Consider the following 15,791-nt stretch of genomic DNA (forward strand, 5'->3'; position numbering starts at 1 on the left):
TGCACCTTTTAAAATAAAGAGTTTTTGCAGACTATGCTCACAAAATACATTTCTGATAAATTTCATTAGGTAGATCCAAAATACATATATTTGTATACATTACACAGAAACAAATTTAGCAAATAATATACAGAGACTAAATAAGGAAAATGACAAAATATTTTCATGGGACTTAAAAAGAGAATAATTGATGGAGACAATGTGACTTCTGAATGGGCCTATTCTCGGGGTGCCTGGATGTCTCAGCCAGTTAGGTGTCTGATTGTTGCTACTCTCGATTTCGGCTCAGGTAATGATCTTAAGGTTGTGAGATTGAGCCCTGCTAGGATTCTGTGCTCGGCAGGCAGTCTGCTTGAGGTATTCTCTCTCCTTCTCCTTCTGCCCTTCCCACCCACCTCCTCAAATAAATAAATAAATCTATAAAAATAAATAAAAATAAAATGCCTATTCTTCCTATATTTCTTCTATACAGGAAAGAATTGTTACAGCAAAACAGCAAAGGGCCTAAATGAATCTCTAGAGAATTACACTAAGTGAAAAAGCCAATCCAAAAAAGTCACATACTATATGATTGCATTTATATAACATTCTTGAAATGACAAAATTATAGAAACAGAGGACAGATGAATGGTTGAAAAGGGTTGAGGAAGTGGATGGGACCTGAAGGGAAGTGGGTGTGGCTACGAAGGACCAATAGCCAACAACAGGGAGTCTGGTGGTGGTATAAATAAATGTCCTATATCCTGATTATATCAATATCAGTGTCCTGATTGGTATCGTATTATAATTTTGCAAGATGTTCGCCACTGGGGGGAACTTGCTCTATTTATCTCAACAGCATGCACATCTACAGTTATCTTAAAATTGAAAGTTTAATCTTGAAAAATTGGATCAATCTCTTAACCATTTAAGAAAAAATCAAGCTATTCCCCTATTTCATTTTTGACATCAAAACTAATTCCAGAATGAAGAGTTAAATATAAAAACAGCTCATAGCTACCATTTATTGAGCAAATACAATGTGTCAGGTATATTGATCTATATTCTTGCTTCATCCATCCATCCAAACTCGTAAGAGAAGTTTACTGTTACCAGAGAAAAATGAGGTTTTCCCAGATTTATACATTAAAAATATTTACAAATGAAAGAGAAATGTACAACAATGTGTTAGCTCTGATTTGGATGAATATGATTCTAAGTATTTTAATTTCTTTCTTCTGTAACTATTTATATGTACTGGGTTGTCTGTAATGAACATATTTTATGTCTTTAAAAATTTTTTGAGGTTGGGCAAAGATAACAAAATACAGAGTTTTTGTCAAGGTCAAAGACTACTTTAGTAAGGATGTATGGCTCTCACAGCACAACACAAAAGCCCCAGCTTAGCATAAACTATGTTTTAATAATTGCATCTAATTGCAAGGAATTGTTGACACTTAATATGTTTAAAGATGTTTTTAAAAATATCAAGTACCAATTACAAAGGAGAAACTTGGCAACAGAAGTGACTGAATGGAAGAGACACACCTTTTTTTGAAGGGTGGAGCTTGTAATTCTAATTACCTTTGTTCTCAAAGCTGCCCAGTTGCAGGAAGAGAGACAGGCAGTCCTGAGGCCAGTCAGTCAACCACCATCTTCTAGGCAAGGGCAACCGGTGCCTGGACTTGGTGACAGCACTGGGGATGGGAAGGAAGGGACAGAGATCAAAAAAGCTAGGAAGGAAGTGGGTAAGGCTAGATGATTCATTAACAAGAAAGAAGAATGGGCACAGAAAAGCCAAAGTGTGATGTAATAGAAAAAAGAACACTAGTGATAGTCTTGGTTTTGCCATGACCCAGATATGAGCCTCGGGACAATCATTTTAAGAGATAACATTCTCTTGGCTTCGTTTTCCACATACCTGCAATGAATGGATTGGTCTGAAATTTCTCAGATTTCTCCCAGATCTAACATTTTGAAGCTGGGTTTCCAGGAGAGTAACAGTAACCTTAATAGACATTTCAGGAAAGAATCTGATCCCAAAGGCTCAGATTTAGATTCTGACCTTGTTGTGTGACCTTGGACAAATTACTTAACTCCTCTCTTGCATCAGTTTCCTTTGTAAAATGGGAATAATAATAATATTTCCTATCTCACAGGATTGTCCCACATACACCTATAGGGAAGTTCCTGGCACAGCCTAAGTCCCAACAGATGGGAGAATTAACAGCAAGGCCATCCATCCTTAGTGATCACAACTACACCTCATGGTCCTAGCACACAGACACATAGACCAAAACTTTTGTCAGAGCATTCAACTTGTGGTACCTAATATAATAATATGTTTCTGGAGGAAAGGTCAGATGTTTATGGGAATAGGGCACGTAGGTATCTAGGATTCGGATAGCTGAGTCAGGAGACTTGAAGAGTTATAGGCTTCAGATCCTATTTCCTAAAAGTGAGTGCTGGTTGTCACGTCCACTCTTCCTAGCCCGGAACCATCACATCCTAATATTTGTCATAGGTATTACCCTAAAGAAACAGAACATAAAGATCTGAGTCATTTTGAAAAAAATAAGTGTTGATCCAGTAGCTGTAACTGTCAGAAACAAACGGCTCTGAGAACAACGGATGCATATGCACCAGATGGAGAGAGCGAGCGGCTGACCTCCTGGGCCTCTGCCCTATTGCCTTCACTTGCTGGAAAGTTCTCTAAGCGACAACAGGAAGAGATGCAAATTTATATGCGCACCTGGATTCCCTTCTTGCCCTCCCCAAGCCAGCCCTCACCTGAATCTCATTAGAGAGGGGGGGGACAGGTCACGAAATGTTTGTCAACTAAAAAAAAAAAAAAAAAGAAAAAAGAAAGAATGAAAGAAAGAAAAAGCAAAAATCACTAACTCATTTGTGGGAGGAAAACCAAGTACAGGAGGGCAGAGCAGTGGGGGAGAGGGTACCAGCGAGGAAATGGAGCTTAGTGCAAATGTCTTGATATTAAAATCAGAGAATAATCTATATCCAATAGGGAAATTTTTATTATTTAAAATTTACTTATTTAAATATTATTATTTAAAATTCAATAATTTTGTAAATTTTTGTAAAATTCATTATCGGGAGGCCAACTTTTGATTTTAGCTGAAACGAGGCATCAGGCCCTCTAAGCTCCACACAGAACGGCGCTAAGGGTACTTTCCAGTCTCTGCTCAAGCTAATTATCTTGAAGTTCCCCTCAACTTCACTTTAATGGCCCCCAAAATTGCAGGTTTGGAAAATTTCTGTAAGAAAAAGAAAAGAGAGGCAGTTACATAATTCCGGTTTTTTGTTTCCCTCTTTAGTGGCAAAGAGTATTTTTGTGCTATCACTGCTTTTTAAAATGTTTTCATCGTTCTTGAAAATTATATAGCGAATAGGCAGAGTGGTTACATCAAACCTTAGCGTCTCTCATTAAAACGCTTGATAAATGAAAAAACTGACTTAGTGTTTGTGTCCTCTGACTACCCAAAACACAGAGTAGCTTCCCCTCAGGAGGTAAAACCCAGCCATCATGAGCAGGCCGCCGTGAACCCTAGCTCTGAGAAACACACCGAAATTTCTTACCAGCTCTCTTTTTTTTTTTTTTTTAAGATTTTATTTATTTATTTGACAGAGAGAGATCACAGTAGGAGAGAGGAAGGGAAGAGATCACAGAGAGAGAGGAAGGGAAGCAGGCCCCCTGCTGAGCAGAGAGCCCAATGTGGGACTCGATCCCAGGACCCTGAGATCATGACCTGAGCTGAAGGCAGCGGCCCAACCCACTGAGCCACCCAGGCGCCCCTCTTACCAGCTCTCTTGTTCTGTACTAATGTTAGCAGAGATGATCTGTAGCCTTGTTTTTTTTTTTTTTTTTTTTTTCATTGCTCACAAGCAAAGGTGTCAAGAGGAGGGTGGGTGTTGGAGAGTCACTGCACTTTGCTCTTGAGTTCAGTAATTTCAAAGGTGGCCTCCAGCCCTTCCAGTAATTTTAAAAGTGCCCATTGCCCTGTATTAAAATTCTTGTATTCTTAAGATACCTGGAGGTGTTTCTATTTCCAACTCTGAACTTGACCTGATGGTTGATAAAACTCAGTCTAAGACAGAGAACCCCAGGGATGGTCCCACCACAGCATTACACAACGAATTAAAGTTTTCTGATAGGTAAAAATACATATTAGAATCGGTTATTGGGCCACCTTACTTTTTCTAAGTTGGGTTGTTTTGTTTTTTGTTTTTTGTTTTTTTCAAAGATTTTGTTTATTTATTTGACAGAGATTACAAGTAGTCCGAGAGGCAGGCAGGGGGAGGGGGAAGCGGGCTCCCCACCAAGCAGAGAGGCCCATGCGGGGCTTAATCTCAGGACCTTGAGATCATGACCTGAGCAGAAGACAGAGGCTTAACCCACTGAGCCATCCAGGCGCCCCTCTAAGTTGGGTTTTTAAAAAACATTTATTTATTTGAGGGAGAGGGCTCCAGCGTGCTTGCGCATGCGCATGGGGCAGGGGCAGAGGGAGATGGAGAAGCTAAAGTAAATTCCTGGCTGAGCATGGAGCCAGACAAGGGGCTGCATCTCACCAGCCTGAAATCATGACCTGAGCTGAAATCAAGAGTATGGATACTTACCTGACTGAGCCCTCGCCCTCCCTTCCCCTCGCATCCCTAAACTGAGTTATTTTTGTTTACGTTTCTATTATTCCTATTTTCCTAAGTATTGACAAATCAGTGAAATAAACACAAACAGCACAGTCAGGAATTCTTAGCTCTAAAAATGGAATTTTTCTTTATGCTCACTTTTTTGTTTACTAAATAATTGAAAGGAGATGATATTTGTGAATCTTGGTAAGAATGGGGAGATATTTGACTAAGAGCTATAATGTCAATGATCAGGTATTTCCTGATCATGAATAACTTGCCTGGACTTTACGGAACACAATTATGTTGTCACTTCTCTGTTACTGTGTTAGTTTCAAACATGAGAAAATTGAGACTCAAAAAATTTTAGTCAAGATAAACAGCAAGCGGTCAAGTAAGGACTCAAACCTGGATACTCTGGGTCCAGAGCATGCTCTATGGTAGAGCAGCTCTCTGTCCATATTATCCCTCTTTACTGTACTTTAGAGATGAAGCCAAAAAAATTGTAGGTAGCATTATGTATAATGTGTGTGTATGTGTGTAAATATAATAAATACATATTTAAAATATTATGTATATGCATATGTGTGTGTGTTTGCATGTGTGTTTCTTGATTAACCTCTGTCATTTTGTCAAATCCTGACCTTCACCTTTGGAAATTGCAAGGAGAGAATGGCATATTGGGGCTCAATCCTCCAATTCTCTTTTCTATTTTTATATTATGCATATAAATTGAGTCACTTTAAGCCTGAGCTCACCTGACTGTCCTCTTTACAGATCTCTCCCCTTTTTGAAACATCAGTTTTTTTCTCTTTCTCTTCTTCTTTACCCCTCACTGCGTCATTGTTTTTTGGTATCACATTGTATCAAAAGACTTCCTGAAAGAGTGCAAGTAAATTCTCTCTTTCTTTGATTTACCTCAAATCTCTTGAAGGGCTTCCATTTTCTGTATGGAATCGTCATCCTTAATCACTTGGAGGCTCTTCTGATACAGCCTTATGTGATTTGGGTATGGTTTTTTGTTGTTGTTCTTGTTGTTGTTTTTGTTTTTCTTTTACCTTCCTGCTTTATTGTATTTGCAGGCTTAGTACAGGTGTAACTATAACCAAAGCAGCTGGAAACAGAGCCAGAGGTGGGCGTGGTGAAGCAGATTCTGAAACTGGGTGTACCTCAAGCTTGAAAGTGATTGATCAGCAACAAAATGGTAACTCTTGTTCCTTTATTTCTCTTCTGTTACTTGAGTGAGTTCGCTAAGGAAGATCAGCTATGGGGGTTGTGTTCTGTTGTTTCAACTTACTACATGTGTTTAAAAAAAAAGATTAAAGAAGGCAATTTAGGTGATACAGATGAACTTTATTTACATTCCAAGAAGCAGACAGTCTCCTTTCTAAGAACTGCAAAATGGGGCAGAAGCTTTTATAGGATAAAGAATCAAGAACAAGGAAGAGAAAAAGAAGAAAGATCCATTTTGCTGGTGCTACACAGTCAACCTTGTTTGGGGTGAGAAGGCACAGGGTTGGCTGGATGCATGGGGACTGGCTGACTATACTTTGTTTCTGGTTAAGCTGAGCATTTACAGGGACAGGAAAGTTATCTAAATTTCTGTCTCTTCACATGGCAGCCTGAGCAGGAGTTCAGCCTCCTGAACAGGCGTTTCTAGGCTCCAGCTGAACCTAGAAAACTATTTTAACACATGTGATTTAAAAAAAAAAAAATCATTAAATAGCATACTGTAATGTCTTTAACCAAGTGGCAGTCCCGTAAAGCAGTGTGAGAAGCATTTACATCTACCAGTATTAGATTCTGTTCCATGTGTGTCTTACCTTTCCATCTCCCACCCAGTTCGAGCGTGAGAAAAGATTAAAAAAAAAAAAAAAAAGTGCTGTCAAAAAGCCAGTTGGCAAGTCAGAAGCATGCAAACCAGGGAGGAATAGCAGATAGATTAGATGATGGGATCTGGACCAGACACCACAATAGGCTTGAACTATGGACAAGAAACAATAAGAAAAAAAAAAAAAATAAGAGTGATTCAAGTAAAGACCTGCATCCACCCACAATAAAGCAGCTATTAAGGGTGGAGGAGATTAACATTCACTTAGTATCTTCCTGGGACTGTGCCCCCTCCAATGTGCTTTTCCTTGGGTTATCTCGTAAATTATAGGAAACTCACACCCTTGGAGTGTGGTTTTTACTTAGTGGGTAAGGTAATGCAAAGTTAAGGAGCACAGAGGCTGGCTAAACCTAGTATATTTGAATTCACATTATGAGTAGGCACATTATTTGGGGGTTTTATTTTAAGTGTGAAGAATGGCAGGACTTTGGGGTTTCAGTGAGCCCTGTACTGCTGAGGTGGTCATAGGTAGAATGGCATCTAGAGCTGATGAGAAGCACATTGTCTTCTCTGCCAAGACCACAGCAGGAGTCCTGCTTTGAATTCCAAAGACTACTCTGTAGGTGAAAGAAATGCAAATAGGACCACCTTCAGAAGAGAAGAGAGTGGGGTACGAGTTCCAAAGTCACTATGAATCATGTATGGTCAACTTTATCTTTGGAAATTCCTTAATTTGATTTTATATTGCCGGCCGCTAGGCCATGTAAAGGACAAGAACCAAAAATTAACTCCTTCTGTTGCCCTGTGTATGTTGTCTATGAGTTCCCTTTCCGTGGTTCACTCTGAATCATTGGGGAATGGCAACTGTAAATTAGGGAGGGAAGGATAAAAGAATTTCTCCTAATACTTTTGTTGTTGTTGTTGTTAGGTGCAACACAGATGTCATTGAATTTCTCTAAATTAAATGAGCTTCTGGTACAACTCCGTGGCTACCAGGAGAATAAGGCAGGCTCAAAACCATGTCATGTAACTCAAAAAATTAGAGATACTGAGTCTTAGAGCAATATAATCATGGAAAACCCTGTAACTTACCTTAACATATTTGGAGGACTATCCAGTGAAAAAGGAATTAGAATAGAGATGGTCATTCTCAAACAACAATTACCAGTTGTTACCATGACTGTCTGGAGCTCTATATTGAAAAGAATGTGAGACAACATCCAAGGTCAATGAGAAGGAATTGCACTTGACAGTGATGTTCATCCAACGCTTGAAAGAAAGCCAGTGCCCAGGTGTTGCATGTGATGGAAACAGAATGCCTATAGTTGACATAGAATGAGAACTTGAAATTCTTGGAGAATTCTTGAAGAACTTGGAATTCACATGAGGTTGGGAATGCTGTTTTCTGTCATTACACTGAGAAGTCGAACAAGTCAGTCTGGAAAGAGAGAATGGGAGAGAGAAGAATAGAGCATATTTTCAGAAATAAGAAAACTTACCACTCTTAAGAGTCTCCTCCCTCACTCCTGGTAAGTTTCCACTTATCATTCATTCCCTCATAAAGAAAGCAGTGCATGCTTGCAGTAAATTTCCCTTTTTGGCTTTTGCTAATCATGTAGGTTTCTGGCTTTTGCAATCAAACACTCTCTAGAGGCTTATGTCTCAGTGGGGGCATATTTCAATCCCATTTAATTCAATTGAACCAATGTTTATTGAATGCCTGTTATGCTCCTTGTGTTCAATAATTTGGGTCAAGTTATGAGCCTGGCCTATGACTGGAATCTAAGAAAAATTCAAAGGGAAGAGCAGTCATAGATTATGATGAAACATAAATAAATTAAACAAGACAGAAGATAATGAGAGTTCTTAGGTCTTCCCACCCAGGGTGTGCGTTCTGAGTTGTCTTTAAATTCTGTCCAGTTCATGCTAGTTGGCAAGAGGTATGGGGGGCAATGGCTGACACAGCCCTTTTTAAGTGCAAACCTGAGGGATGAGAGAAAATTTGACACAGGAATTAACAGCCAGCAGTGGGGCTTTGTGAAGAATACAATCCAGTGAAGCCCTTCAATTATGCAAGATCTTTAAAAAAAGAGTTATTCAGACACTACTGCCTTAAACTCTGAAGATAATAAACTTCACTTAAAGTCCTAAATGGATTCACCGTCCAATGATGACTGAGATACAAATAGAGCTTTTCGCCCACAAAAACCATTACCAAGACACAACTGATTAAAAAGTTAACCAAAATCCCTATCCCAAGTTAGAACCCTTAGCTCTCGGAAGAGCCTCATAAAATAATAAACATAAAAACAGTTTCTGTTTGTCTTCTGACTGCAAAATCCAGACCAAAGGAAACCCAATCCAAGTCAGAAGTCGGGAAGGAAACTCTTTTAATTGGCCATGAGCAACCAAACTTCCTCTTCAGTTAGCTGTGCTCCAGTAACTGACACCAGGAACAGTGCCACCACTGTCCCTAAATCAAATGTCTCCACTGCCACCCCCACCAGTAAACGGATTTGACAAAACTCCTCATGCTCCTTCCTCTGAATTGAAGTCATCGCACAGCGTTATCAGGTGAGTAGAGCCTGGGTAACATGCTCGGGCCCTCCCTATGAGAGATGCTAGAAAAACAAGCTACCGCCTTTACTCATGAGGTAGCAGGGCTCAAAGAGTGGGAAACTCTCCAAACTCGGGAATGTTGTGCAAAAGGTTCTAGTCAAGCAAAAGCATGCCAGTGTCTCTCACATCACCCAGAGGATTTATTCCTCAGACCTCAAATTCAACCAGTTAATAACCTCGTTTGGTGAAAGTTTACCAGCCGTCCCCTGAGAATGATTCTCCCCTTCTTCTTCTTCTTCTTCTTCTTTTGAAGATTTTATTTATCTGTTTATTTGAGAGAGCAGGAGAGATTGCAGAGAGAGAGGGAAAAGCAGACCCAGCCACCCCTCCTCTTCTTCTCCTTCGAACCCAGCTTCCCTGTTCTCAGGACAGTTCCTGACCGCAGAGCCTAGGGGCTGGGTCTCGCTCACCTCAAGTCAAGTGGACACTGTCGACACCCTGCAAAGAAACTGCTTAGTACAATGGCAAATAAACCTTCTGGAATAAACCCTGAACAGTCACATGAGGTACTCCCAGCCATGACCAATTCCTATAAAATGTTTCCTCAGAGTCTGGCAATATTCCGCAGATAAGTTTGTTTCTGACAATCGGCTACTCACGTACGCTACAATAGAAGGCTGATTATTTTTATTTCCACATAACTGTTGATCTTGGAACATGGGATGCAATTGCTTACAATTAAGAAGGATCTGAAACGTCAGAAAACCTGGAACAGGGGTGACCCGTGTCCATTTTGGTAATCCTTTTGGCAGAAGCAACAGGAGCATTTGTCGTTTAATCTACTTCTGTATTTTAGGAAAATTGAGCCCTGAGTCAGTTACCCAGAAGATGCAAAGGAACTCGGCCTTGCGTGACAGATTCCACATGTTAGCAAAAACACTTTTCACTCCCAGAATCCCTGAGGAAATTAGGAAAGAAGGACATGGCTCAGTCTAGAAATTTTCCTCAATATGTATTAATTTAGTTTTTATCTTAAAACTCTATCTTCTCCTTTTTTGAGGGAAGACATTTAAATTAGGAGATTTTTTTTCCCCCCTGAGGCATGAATGTCCTTTAATTCAAAATTAGAGGAAGAGGCTCCATGAAGAACACTGAGGGCTTTGTGATGGCAACAGGAAAAGCCTGAGAAAAGAGAGAACCTTGCTGAAGGATCCATGCCTGAGAGGGAAGGGTGGGCTTTGGTGGGGGTGGGGGGAGGAAGACAAAGAGTGAAGAAGATGAAGGAGACCTGGAAGTGACTATTATTTCAAGAGATGGCCCCGATAAGCTTATTGTAGAGCATGGAGCACGGTCAGTGACCTTTAACTGGACTCAGGTTACGTTAGCTGTCAGTATTCAGTTGCCTCAGGAAGGTCCCAACCTTTTGAAAGATTCATACAAAGTAGAGCTCAACTGAAACTATGCCTAGGACGGCATTAGGGTTTTCACCTGTTGCGTCCAACATCCAAATAGTTACTTAGGGCTGCTCTGGCTTCCACTTGCTATGACAAGTAGGACGGGGTGGTCCCCAACTTAAGCATCACAGTGGTGGATGCTCAAATAGAGACAGTGATTGTCTCAGGGGTGGGGAGGTAATGGAGGGGGAGAGAGAACGGGGATCTACGGGATGACTTTAATTTCACCGAGACGGTTTCTCTTTACATGAGTTGTGAGAGTAGTCCACAAAAATGTCATCTTGAATAGTTCTATTTTTAACAGTTTCTTCATTTTGTTTGGTTCCCCCAGAAGAGATGCCATCTCTTATATTTTAAATCTCCTTTAAAGAATCTAATTTTATAGTGCCATCCAGACCAAAAATATGTCAATTGAGTGAGGGAGGATATTTAATTGCTTCAGAACATCCACATTTTGAAAAATAAACATGTTTCTTTTTCTCCTTGGTCAATTTGGCAGCACAATGTAACTTATTTGTGGCTGTTATTTGTCTCCACAATTTCCCTTAATAGTAGGTTTCACAGTCTTTATGTTCATGAAGCATTTCCTTATGTCTGGACCAAATCCCTTTTTGCTCTAATTTGAGGCCAGAGACTCTGTGGAGTTGCTCACAATTGTCTATTGAATAGACAAACACTTGGAGTTTGTTTTGAAAACTCACTTCAGCCTTCTCTTCACCAGGGTAAACAATTCTCATCTTGCAGCCTTTCCTCAATAGCGTATATAATGCGTCCACGATAATGTGCTCATGTACGAAACTGGAAGCTGTTCAACAAATTCAGACTGGTTCAAGAAATGCAGCACAAAATTGACTTGACTTAATCCTATTATCCCTCATATTTGAATGGTACTTTAATTTACAAAGTACTTTTATTAACAATAGCTCATTTTCTCTCCATGACAGATCTGTGAGATGAATATTATTTTTCTTTTCTTTTTGTCTTTTTCCTGACAGAGGAGGCCACAAAATCTCAGACCACACTGCCAGTCAGTGGGAAAGCAGAGATCGAAACTCACTCTTCTGAGCCAAGGACCAGGTGGATTTCCATTACCCAGCAGCTGCCTACGGTGGGCAAGTCTGGTGCAGGGTGTTGCCAAGGATCCCACCATGGGTACTTGATTCTCACAGGTCTGCTCGCAGAGGTAAGGGAAAAGGTCTTGGGAAAGAAGTGAAATGAGCTGGGCTCTGAGGCTTAAGTAGGGTTTGCATAGGTGAAGAAGAAAGTTAGGAACATTCCGGGTTGAGGGGATCTGCCCATGGGAAGATACGTTGTCCAGGATCACTGTGTCTTAAGCTTATCTCTTTTTAAGTAGAAGGCATGCTTTGAGATAGGATAAAGTTCCATGGTTAAAAACCAGGGCTAGGAAGTCCCAGGGGCCTGGATTTCAATCTGGATTTCACCAAGTACTAACTTCTTGGTCCAGAGCCATTTCCTTCATCACTTCTTGCTTCGTTTTCTCATCTGTAACATTGGAGGATTAAGTGTATTCATTCATGTAAATACAGAATAAACATTAGCTATCAATGAACAAAAAACACTCAAGAGAATAATTATATACAGCATGCAGTAGGAATAAAGGGTAGATAGATCTATTCCTAACTCATGTCTCAGAGTGTTTCATTTCCCAAAGACAGGACATGATCCAAAAGCATTCCTGTCCTTGCCCCCAGTGCCTTGTGCTAAAGTGTAAGAATTTACACTTTCATTTAATAGGAAAGGAACTGAAGAATAATTTGGTGGACGAACTCCTTATCCCTTCCACAAAGATAATTTTCAGTTCTCACTGTTACATATTCGTGAGTTCAATGAACTTAACCTGTACCCCCAAAATCTAAAAGGATAAGAAAATAAATTGCTGGCTCCATTGGCCTAAACTGTCATTTACTTTCTGATTAGAATGCAGGTTGTAGGTAATTGTTGTGCATGATTTGCTCTTTATGTTTGTATGGCTAGTTCTATAAAATTCTATAGAATTCACTGTATTCCCTATCCTGAATTTAGAAGTAAAAGAATACAATTGGAGTTACAGCACACTTAACAAGTATTTGAGCCTGACCCTGAGTACTCCCAACAAGATGGGTCATGCATGGGAAAACCCTCTATCATGTGTGCTCTGGACGAAAAGGAAAATGAAATCACCAGTTTAGGGGCCAATGAGGAGAGCTTTTGTTGTGGAAGTGGGAGAGGCAAGTATATCTTGCTATAGGGTGAGTAGTGTCTCTGTTTTGAAATGGAAGAATGGAATATTGCAAATAGTTTTCATTGTCATGGGTGAAAGGCGCAAGGGCACAGCCTCCTAAATAATCATGGGTCTGGGTTTCTTCCTCCAGTGGACTTCTTAGTGTGGTGAGAGGAATGTCATTTGGAATTGCAAGGTAGTTGTATTGGTTCTCTAGGGTTGTAGTAACAAATTACCACAAACTTAGTGGCTTGAAACAATGCAAGTTTATTTTTTTAAAGATTTTATTTATTTGTCACAGAGAGAGAGGGAGGATAAGCTGGGATAGCGGCAAACAGAGGGAGATGCAGGCTCCCTCCTGAGCCTGTTGTAGGACTTGATCCCAGGACTCTGGGATCATGATCAGAGCCCAAGGTAAATGCTTAACTAACTGAGCCACCCAGGTGTCCCATAACAATGCAAATTTCATTGTTTTGCAGTTCTGTAGAAATCCAATATGGGTCTCACCAGCTAAAATCAAGATGTTGACAGGAAAGATTTCCCTCCAAAGATTATAGGAGAGAATTTGTTTCCTTGCCTTTTCCAGCTTCTGGATGCCATCCACCTCCCTTTGTCTCCAAAGCCAGCAGAAGTGAGTCCATTCGTTTTCACAGCGCATGGCTCTAACCTATTCTAGAGCAACACTTTTCCATTTGTAAGGTTCCCTGTGATTACACTGGGCTCACCTGACTAATCTGGAAATCTATTTTAAGGTCAGGAGATTAGCAACCTTAGTTCCACCTCCAACCTTAATTTCCCTTTACAGGAACGGGAACATATTCCCAGGTTGCAGAAATTAGGACGTGTTCATCTTTGCAAGACCATAATTCTACCTCCCAGAGTAGACATTGATACCAAAAAACAGCTCAAAATCTTTTGTTCAACAGATCCACTGATTAGCCAGATTGGAAGTCCCTCTTTTGTCCAAAAATATCAACTAAAATTGCTAAGATGTGAACACCTCAGTGTCAGCACTTATCTGGAACAACAGTTCTGCCCACTAACTTGGAGAGAGGCAAGGGAAGAAGATGGAGAGATCCCAGGCAGTATGTTTAATGCTCAGCTTCCACCCCCAACAATCTGTTCTTTGTCTTTATTATGTACAGTAAGGGCTTTCTGTGTTCTAAAAGATAATCGACTGGCATTCCGAGGCATACCAAGAGTGTCAGCACAAAGTTCTGCAGAGCTCTACCAGGCCTACTTGCCATCTCTGTACCGTAGCTCAAGCGGCTTGTAATAATCTTGGGGTCATTTCTTGTTGGCTTTCCCTCCTTCCTAAGGATTGAACTTTCACTTCCTGAAGGCCCAGGACAACAGAACTCCAACTCTGATCTCATTAAAAGAAAAGAGATAATTCCGGTTCTGTCAAAATTCAGGTCATGACTCATCTCTCCAGTTGAGTTACCATCATCAGAAAGGAACCCCCCCCCCCAAAAAAAAGAGAGATTTTAGGAAAGTTAAATTTGATTTTTATATTGCATATTATTATTTTAAAGTTCTGAGAGACCATGTGGTGCCTGGGTGGCTCAGTCAGTTAAGGGCCTGCCTTTGGCTCAGGTCATGATACCAGGATCCTGGGATTAAGTCCTGCATCGGGCTCCCTGCTCAGTGGGGAGTCTGCTTCTCCCTCTCCCTCTGCCCCTCCTACCTGCCTGTGTTCTCTCTCCCTCTCTCTCAAATAAATAGATAAAATCTTTAGAAAAATTAAGTTCTGAGAGACCATGAATGATTTCTCTTCTTTCATTCCTCTTCCATCTCAGCCTAATGGTCAAACAACTTACATCAGAGAAAATGATCTTGTTTTGTCCACCAGAGCATACAACTCCACAAACTGTCATGAAAACATATTCTGAAGTTTAACAGTTTCTCTGTCTGGTGTACTCCTGGTCCAACCTAGTTTAAATCCATTTATTTGTTTATATTCTTAGAAGTATAAAAAATCTGACTTTCAACTTTATACAGAAGATGTTTAGATACTTAAAGACTCTTATCAAAGTTCATCCTTACTAGGATGAAATCTGGAGAATACGGTATGTATTTTGGAAACACTTGGGCTAATAATAATGCCCTGTGGTATCTAATCTGGACTCAAAGACTTTGTGTGTATGTACATGTAAGTGACTGCGTGTGTGTGTGCACACGTGTGTTCTTTTAAAAGCAGAATTGCCAGCAAACCCCATCCATATGGGACATCTGGAAACCCTGCCAAATTCCCTTTTTTTCCAGATCAAATAATTCCAGTCCCATTTAATTTTGCTTCAAAAATTCAAATTTATAAACATCAAAATGAACCACACTGGCATGCACATATGTAGCTAAGTATCTAGGGTGACTTAGAGTCAAGCTCTCCTAAAAACAGGAGAACAAAAAAGTTACTTTTTTGTTTACTTCCTTCTAGCATTGGCCTCTATGAAACAGAACCAAATATACCCACAGATTTTTGAGAGTCCAGTGGATTTGTGCCACTGCCGTCGGTTCTGTGGACTAGACCAGTGATCTGAGTTTTGTGACCTGCTTCAAAGATGCACATATAGGACCTATGAAGGGGGTTCCAGTGGAGCCACTGACTTGTAATTAACTACATTTCCCATTTCCCAGGGCTTCAAATGTGGACTTTTGGTCCTTTCCCTAAAGGAAGTCTTTGATGGACAAAGATGTTCATCATTCAGATATAAGCTTCTGTCCCATTACAGGCACCCCACCTATAGTGCATTTGAAATGTTTTTTACAAATCCCATAATTATCTTATGAAAAGCCCAATTATATTGCATTGCATTTGTATTAAAGGCATTAATTTATTAACCATAAACATTTAAAATATACCACAATTATTTATAACCCTGTTATAAAATTGGGAGGAGGCCGTGTATGTATAAAATCCTGCCTTGGCGTCTGAGCCTTTCAATAAGAACCCACAGGCTCCCATGTGTGGCACTATGCCAGGATCCAAAAAAAGCAGGGTCTGTCTTTATTGGCTTGATGCTTTGATGGCCTTTGATCAGGCCATTGTACTAGAGCAGCCAAGATATAGGGCAAGATGTGGCCTTTCGGTAACCTTCCTTCT

General features: G+C 40.2%; 1 protein-coding gene across 4 annotated transcripts in view; it reads left to right on the forward strand.

Annotated features, from left to right (window-relative positions):
- The window catches only part of LOC309864762 (uncharacterized protein), a 468,381-nt gene that overhangs the window by 407,722 nt on the left and 44,868 nt on the right, over positions 1–15,791 (forward strand). For 2 of the 4 annotated variants that reach the window (XM_082730547.1, XM_082730550.1), the window contains 4 exons: positions 5,706–5,827; positions 7,383–7,983; positions 8,799–9,028; positions 11,463–11,650. Coding sequence is in view for 1 of the 4 variants with exons in the window: in XM_082730545.1 (XP_082586671.1) it covers positions 5,706–5,827; positions 11,463–11,650 (310 nt within the window). In the remaining 3 variants the exon portion in view is untranslated. The remainder of the gene's footprint in view (positions 1–5,705; positions 5,828–7,382; positions 7,984–8,798; positions 9,029–11,462; positions 11,651–15,791) is intronic. The other 2 variants (XM_082730545.1, XM_082730551.1) reach the window with 1 other exon arrangement.

Source organism: Mustela nivalis (assembly GCF_964662115.1).
Source record: "Mustela nivalis genome assembly, chromosome: 5".
In the NCBI taxonomy this organism is placed as follows: Eukaryota; Metazoa; Chordata; class Mammalia; order Carnivora; family Mustelidae; genus Mustela; species Mustela nivalis.